This window comes from Hyperoodon ampullatus, assembly GCF_949752795.1.
Source record: "Hyperoodon ampullatus genome assembly, chromosome: X".
Taxonomy (NCBI): Eukaryota; Metazoa; Chordata; class Mammalia; order Artiodactyla; family Ziphiidae; genus Hyperoodon; species Hyperoodon ampullatus.
In genome coordinates, this window is record NC_136913.1 from 62,649,346 (window position 1) to 62,658,057 (window position 8,712).

Below are 8,712 nucleotides of genomic sequence, written 5' to 3' on the forward strand. Positions count from 1 at the left end.
GCGTAGACTATGTTTATTAACTTGCATCCAAAGAGTAACAGTATGGAAAGTGGAGGGGGAGAGGGAGTGTAACTTCACAGTGGAGAAACCTAACAAACACTATCTTAGTCAGGTGATCAAGGTTAACATCATCAGTTATATCATTTTGATGGCACTTTTCATCAATATGATGTGATGAGAAAGGCACTTCACCTCTTTAGTCTTCCTCCCCAAAATCCATAAACCTAGTCTAAGCATGAGAGAAACATCAAACAAATCTGAATTGAGGAGCATTCTACAAAGTACCTGACTGATTCTCCTCAACACTGTCAAGGTAATCAAAAACAAAAACACTTGCACATTAAACCTAACCAGGGTGACAGCCTGATAAAATATAAGATTTAAATAGGACCCAGTGTCTTATAATACTAACAATGTCCAAGATATAATAAAAAATCACTCAACATATCAAGAACCAGAAGATCACAACCCGAATGAGCAAAACCAATCAACAGATGCCAACACCAGCATCACTCAGATGTTGGAATTATCTGATAAGGATTTTAATAAAGCAGCCATAATTAAATGCTTCAAGAAGCAGTTATGAACACTACTGAAACAAATGAATAATAGAAAATCTCAGCAAAGAAATAGAAGTTATAACAATGAATCAAATAGAAATAATAACATTGAAAAAATAAAACAACCAAAATTAAAAACTCACTGGCTGGTTTCAACTGCAGAATGCAAATGGCAGGAAACAATCAGTGAACTCGAACACAGACAAATAGAATTTACCCAATCTGAACAAAAAGAAAATAGACTGGAAAAAATGAGCAAAACCACAACACCTGTGACAATAATAAAAGATCTAACATGTACGTCATCTGGGTCCCAGAAAGAAAGGAGCAGGAGTGTGGCGCTGAAAAAATATTCAAGTAAATAAAAGCTGAAAAACCCCAAAATCTGGCAAAAAGCATAAGCTTACAGGGTTCATATGATTTTATGTTCTATTTTTGCACCTGCCTGTGAGTCTATAATTATTTCAAATAAAAAGAGAAAAAAAGGCATTTAATCACCTCAAATCCTCTTCTGTTTGTGATTACCTCAGGGATATAAAGCTATAAAAGAGTAGCTATAATTTAAGTCCCTATTATGTACAAAGCCGATTATATTATAATGTGATCCTAAGAATCCTAAGAAGTGATGATGATGATTATAATAATAATCACCTAATGTTTTAGGGCTTGTTATGTGCCAGACATTGTGCTGAGTACTTGACAGTCTTTATCGCAATGAGTTATCAAAACAGTCTTATGACCTAGACACTACTAATTATCTCCATTGTACAGATAAGGAAACTGCTGACAAGTGGAATTTATTAGTTTGACCCAGGTCACATAATACACAAGTTTCACAATAGGGACAAGAACCCAGATTTTTTTAAAAAATTAGTTTTCAAAAAAGCAATAAATTTAAATTAAATCTATGACTAAGTGAGAAGTAGGTCACATTACCAAAGTGTAAATTATAGAATATTTAAGAGGAAATGAGATTTAATTCCTGTAATAATTTTACATTGTTAAGCTGCATTAGGAAGTTTTCTTAAAAACCTTCAGCCTAGCTGTTACCATATACTCTAAGTCAATCAAGTAACAAACCTGACAAAGGAACTTAGGTTAATATCTATTCCAGTACTAGCACCAAGCAGCTTTAATATGGGTAGAGACATTTTAACATAAGTAAACTAGCAGCATCATTCAGTTTCACTGAAGGCAGCATGATGCGATGAAAAGAGCGCAAGTGATGAGATCAGATCTCAGATTTCTCATCTGAAAAACTGAGATAACCACTCTTACCCAAACACTACTGAGGACTTTAATGCTGGAGTGTTCTGCAAACACCATACAGTAAGAGTATGTAAGTTTAATACTTGACCAAGAAATGTAAATGTCTGAAATTGCATAATATGGGTTTCATCAAGTAAAAGCACCTTTTCAATTCCTCTAAGGTAAAGAGAAACATACCTCATCATAGTTAGGAAAACTCATCGCAAACCACTCGCTCTTTCCTAATCCATATGATTCCTAACAAACTACATGATATTTTGGACAACAAAGATTATTGTCTAAGTATCATTTCCACTTGTTACTAGCATATTTTGCATTAAAACATGTATATTTACGCACAGATGTGAGCATGCACACAATATCAATTTTTATTACCTCCTTTCACCTTGATAGCTGATGGAGAAGTAACAAATGATAAAGCACTCCATATTGGTTCCACCTGCTGTCAATCTCTGACCATGAGCTTCCTCTCATCCTGGGTCATCCAGTGTGTGTGTGTGTATGTTTGTGTGTCTGTGTCTGTGTGTGAAAGAGAATCTGAGAGCATGTTAAGTGTGAAATAGAAAATTTAATAAAAATACTCATTTTTTAACATTTTCATGAAGTTGCCTTGTGAAATTTTTATTTCAGCACCAATCTTAGCAAATAAGACTACTGGGAAAGCTTTTTTCTCATGGCCCAGTGATACACTCCATTGGAATGCAGAACCTTTTGTATGAGGTTTAAATCAATACACGAATTCTCTATTTTACAGAGGCAGTGAATTACAACTAGGGGTCATAAAGGACCCCAGCCCTGAAAAAACTTCTTTCCTAGGGCATGTACGAGCATACATGGATGGCAGGGTGGGAGGAGAGATAGAGTTGAATCATCATGGAGGCCCCTAGTGTAAGTCTCCTCTTTGGCCTTTGTTTAAGCACGCTGGTCAAAAGGAGTGGATGAATAGTGTTCAGGTTCCGGTGCTTTATGAAACCATATTCTATGTGTAAGAGTACCTGTGGCCTGTAAGAAGGCAGGCAGTTCTGGCCGAGGCACACAGGGGTCAGATGCCATACGCAGCTTTGAAGGAGGCTGGGAGTGAAGACATTCACACATGTTACAGTGTTCCATATAAAGTTGTAATTTATATTCCTTTGTAAAAGATTATCTGCTTTCAAATAGTTAGCTACATGCTGCACATAGCTGTGTGGTAACTGAAAAATCAAATCTGTTATATACTTATGAATGATATATAATTTCATGTGATTTTCATTTTCTGTATTTATTTCCGTTTTCCAAATATTTTAATTTAATGATGCATTTATTGGCCAGTGAACAAAATGGCCTCTGATGAGTGTTGAGCCTGGTGTACACAGCTACAAGGCTAATGAATGCACTCAGCAGTGAGGAACACCAGAGTCAGAGTCACTTTATTTTCTTCTTCATTAACCAGGCTTGCCACTAACGTAAGTATTGCTGGTAAACTTGCCACTTAGCCCTCCTTAATACTTGCAGAAGTCTTGGAGATTCTGTTATTAAAATGTGAAGTATATGATTTCACTTTTTGTAAATTAGAAACAAATTAGGGGGACAATTATTAATAATTTAATAATAATTTACTGTACCCTTACTGCATACCAGACAGTTTTGAGTGTTTTAGATATAAACTTGATAATAAAAATAATAAAGATAGACACACTATATAGCACTTATTATGTGCCATGTATATTTCAAGAACTTTACATAAACCAGTTAAATCTTCATAATAATCTATGAGGTAATTGTACAATTATTACCATATTTTTACAGGTATGAAAACTGAAACACATAAAGTAACTTGCACAAGGTCACCCAACTAATTTGAATCCAAGCAGCCTGGCTTCAAAGACTAACCACTCTGCCATATGATATATAATACTAAATACTATAACTTACACTATAAATTATTATGTACCCCAAAATGAAATTTTGTTGTATTTATGTATTTCAGTATTTTCCCTCGGAATACCAAAATTCTAACAATGCCCAACAGCCAGCTCAACAATCCCTCTAGGACCATATTAATGACATACTTTTTAAGAATAGTTACAAAAAGAATTAAGGTAAAATTCTATTTTTAGTCACACTTGAGCCCTAAACCCTAATACAGGTCTCTCTGGCACGTAGGCAAAAGCTGGTGGCCTATCCTCAAGGCCTAAAGGACCTCTACACTAGTCTAAACCCAAATCAAATGAACCTCCATCCCACCACAAGCTATGGGAGCGATTATAGTATCAAATTACATTCCTGAGAAGAGGTGAAAGAGAAATATAAAAAGCAGTCCCTGACATCAGGAAGCTGACCTGGTACTCACAACTGGGCCATGTTATTCTAGTGTAGATAAACCAACTCATAGAATACCAACCTCAGAAAAGGTTACTCTGGGACCACAATAAAATGAGACAAAGCAAGGTCTCTTAATTTTATCTAAGCACAGAGGAAAACAAGGTCACTTTGACATCCACAAAATACCAAACACCCCTGCCATTCTAGCTAAAATGAGTAGCTAAACCTCTTTATCAAGGACTGCCTTATCTTTGTTCTATTTTCTCCCCCCTATAGATAAGATTTATTGAGCTACCAATACCCCCACTTCCTTAGACCATAAACCAAATCATGCAACCACAGCCCAAATCCTGAAGCGTGTTTTCTAACACCCACTTACTGATAATATACAACGGTTCTCTGTCACAGCAATGATGAATAAACCCAACTTGTTCAACTACTGGTATGTCCCTGGTTGTCTTTGGCTGGAGGCCACTGACATAAAAGATACAGCAAATGGGACTGGCCTGCCCTTACAGAGAGCCCAGAAGCAGCTTTACTGCTCTATTTCATGAAGGCAAGAGAAAGGGACAGGAGGGACTTCAAAATGTCTGATATTCCTCCCTGAAATAGCAAGAAAGATACACCCATGTTCCTGACTTTTTAATGCATAGTAACAGCAACCACTATTAAAAGGGGCCCGATTTTTGTGTGTGGGAGGGGTTTAGAGGGAGTCAGGAATTTAATAGAGGTCAAGATTAACGGTGGTGAAAAGTGTGAAAAAGTCTACATTTATCAAGTATACACTGTAAATGTTTCCTGATTTAGGTTCCCCTATAATGGTTGTCTGTTTCCCAATATCCTGTCAACTATTGCAACCCCAGAGAAAAGCAAGTGAGCATCTACCCCTAACCCTGGGAGAAAGATACGATATTAGAGGAAGGTCTTGTCCAGACAGGAAAAGGAGAGAAAAAAGCCCATACCTTCCTCCCCAGTTGATTGTAGAGATGAGACAGTGGTAAGAAATGCAGGCAATGTTATAAACTTACCTCTTTGAGCCAAAATCCGAAGGAAGAGGTATGTTCAATAGTGGAAGAATAAGTCACGAGCAGAGGAGCTTTTGTTCCACTTTCATTTTATAATTCTGTGGGATCACATCACAACCACCTGGGATGGAAGAGTGGATAGGCAGCAATAACGAGATAGAGTTAGCACTTCCTAGCCACTCTCGGCTCTCACATGGCATGGAAGAGATTAAGAAGTTTGCTGTTGGGCTTCCCTGGTGGCGCAGTGGTTGAGAGTCCGCCTGCCGATGCAGGGGACACGGGTTCGTGCCCTGGTCCGGGAAGATCCCACATGCCGCGGAGCAGCTGGGCCTGTGAGCCATGGCTGCTGAGCCTGCGCGTCCGGAGCCTGTGCTCCGTAACGGGAGAGGCCACAACAGTGAAAGGCCCGTGTACCGCAAAAAAAAAAAAAAAAAAAAAAAAAAGTTTGCTGTTATCCCAGAGGGATAGATGTGACCTTCACAGAGTTTGCCAAAGGGGGCAGCCAAATTTCTGGGTTTCCACACTTGAGGAAGGCAAAATCAGCTCTGGGACAAAGTCAGCTCTCTGACCAACCACATCCCAGTGTCCCCAGTCAGTGAACCCCCAACCAATGTCATAAAGCAATATAAGTCCCTATAAATCCAGATGACGTTGTGGAAGAGTAGGTAAATCTGAAATATAGACTAACACACATAAGCCTGTTATTCTTGGAGTGTTTTAATTATTAAATGGCAATGAATTTACTGGATTGATTAAAATTGAGATTTTTGTTTTCCTGCAGCCCTGGGAGGTGGAGGTGGACTCATGATTAAAACTAGATCAGTTATAAACAATAAAAAAAGATACACTTTCTTTTCCCGTCTAACCAGAGTTTTAGTAAATTTGCAGGCATATATAAACACACAGAAAAAGAAGAGTAGAAAATAAATCAAAACATAAGCAATGCTTATCTTTGGAGAATGGGTATATGGTTTTCGGTACTCCAATAAACATATTACTTTTATAATAAAAAAAGATCACTTTTATAACATGAAACACTGAAATTTTTATTGATTTTATTTTGTGGTGAAGGAACATGAAACATCTTTTCAGAATGATAAAGTGATCACTTTCAATGAATGATTAAGTACTATAGGAAAAGAGAAATTATACACTGTAATTGCAGTTTACACAATTACACAAAGAGATATGTGGCAATCTTCGGAGAATACTGTGATTAACACTTCACTGATAACCTCAATATGACTAAGTTTCATTATTTATCATGGTCACATAAAATACAAGAGCTTATGAACAAGCTGTTATTAACAACAAATGTGGTTTTGCCTGAAATTCTTAACCATATACAGGCTTTTTCTTAAGCATTCAAGTTTTAAATTCTATTGCATTTTATTGCAAATTGAAGCAGGCACAATAAAATTAAACCCACTAGCTAAAGTCCTAAGAAAACACAAATGCAAGAAACAAACAACAGGAAAAGAACCTTGGGTTGATTCCCCAAGATTTTCTTTTGGAATAAATATTGATCTCATTTAGCATTTCTGATAATATTCACAGCTACAGATTAATACCTACATGACAAAAGGACTTCAGAAGGATTAAACTACACATTATATTAATATGTCTTAAATCATTTACCACAGTAAATACTTTCTTGAAGGTATTCTACTACTAAAATGCAAGGTCAAATGAATTAGTATTTGAACTTCTCTTATATTTCTGAGACATACATTTTAACTGACACTACAAGACAAATTAAGAACACAAGAATGTAATTAACTTCTTATAACTTGAGTAACTAGATCTAGGGCAATTAATTTTAGGGCCATGTACACTCTGCTTTAGCGATCAATGTCTTCTACTATTGCTTCAAGATTTTTGCAACAGGCTTTAACTTCCTCAATTGCAGCCATCCAATTATCGTAAATAATTTTGTCATAAATTTCATCATTAACTTCCCTAACTACCCCCTCCTGTTGAGATTCAAGTGCATCACCTGAGAAAAATAATACTGATCTTGGGATTATGTAAGTACGTAAATTGTGACCCAGTAGAAAATCATCATTTCCATCCTTTCCCTTTGAGTTGATTCCTTGAGTAAAGAAATTGAAGAATGAATCCTTGGGGAAATCTTCAGTCACAGATCGGATTGTTCCCCAGATCCGGTGTTTCTGCTTTTTCTTGACTGTTTTCAAAGTGACATTCTTTCCTTCATTCCAATCTATTTTACAGCCTATGCAATACTCAATCGCAGTTCCCCTATAGGGATGGGGATCATAATATGCTAGCCTTGACTTCAGCACATAGGTCTTTGTCAACAGCTCATTTTTGAAATATTCATTTGGTTTGAAGTGAAATTCTAGCGTGAAACTGAGAGGTTCACCAGGATCTGAAAGCTTCACTTTAATATCTGTCAGGAGCTTCAGAATAGGCTCATCATATTTCTTAATCAAAGGAGTGAGTATGTCAACGTTTTTTAAGACAGTCAGCCAAAAATCAGGAATTCCTTTAGGATCCTCTTCTTTATTCTCATCTCCAGCTGCCTTGGTGTCGTCGTCATCATTGTCGTCGTCATCATCATCATCATCCTCTTCAATAGCATAATCATAATAATCTTCTTCACAACCGTCATCCTCATCTATGTAGTCATGTAGCAGACCCTCCTCAATACCACACATCTCTTCCTCATCATACATCTCATCATCATAGTCCTCAGAGTCTGATTTATACTCACATTCCTCTTTTGTAGGTTCATAGATTGCATTGATTATCTGACGTCTTTTTTCCAATAAAGGTTGATACATTTCAGCAAACTTTCTTTCAATACCATGAAATTCCCTTAGGAATTTGGATTCTAGATTGGCCACTCTAGTTTGAAGCTTTTTGAGGGCTAACACACGGTATTTAACTTTCACAGGTAGACTTTCAACAAAGTCTGTATCTAAAAGATAACCGATAAGTCCTTTTGGACGGTCTGGGTCTGAGTCCTCATCAGCATCTTCACCTTTTTCCCCGCCATCCCCGGACCCAGCAGCAGCCTCTTCACCTTTTTCCCCTTCTTCCCCAGTCCCCGCGGCGGCTTCTTCACCGCGCTCCCCATCCTCTCCAGGCACAGCTGCGGCATCTTCACCGCGCTCCGGCTGTTCCCTGGGCCCCTCCATCATTACCTTATCACCAGCCTCTTCTTGACTGGATTCTAACAGTTCCTTGTGGTCGGCTGACTCGGCCATTTTTCAAAGGACCTCACACGCCTAAGGTGGCTACCGCCAAGATCAGGAGACCTGACCTCCGCAAGGGAAGACTCACCGGAATATCAGAAGCGGCGGTGGCTGGGGCAGAGGTGGAACGTGCGGTAGTGGGCGGACTGCGATACGGGAGCCGGGAGCGACTCTCGAGGCTGCTGCCAGGATGAAGACGGTGCTGAGGCTGTGAGAACCGGACAGAGGCAGCGGTGGCCGGGCTGGGGTGCAGAGAGTAGCAATGGCCGCAGTGACCGGTCCTGCAGGAGCGGGCCAGAGACTGCAGAGAGCCGCAGTGGGCTAATGTCCTCCGCA

The 8,712-nt window shown here is 38.5% G+C and overlaps 1 protein-coding gene across 1 annotated transcript; it reads right to left on the reverse strand.

Annotated features, from left to right (window-relative positions):
* Positions 1-6,999: 6,999 nt before the first annotated feature.
* LOC307069407 (nucleosome assembly protein 1-like 2) lies at positions 7,000-8,388 on the reverse strand (the record flags this gene model as incomplete). Its single annotated transcript, XM_079727749.1, has 1 exon — positions 7,000-8,388. The coding sequence occupies one exon, from the start codon at positions 8,386-8,388 to the stop codon at positions 7,000-7,002; it is 1,389 nt and encodes a 462-aa protein (XP_079583875.1).
* Positions 8,389-8,712: the final 324 nt, after the last annotated feature.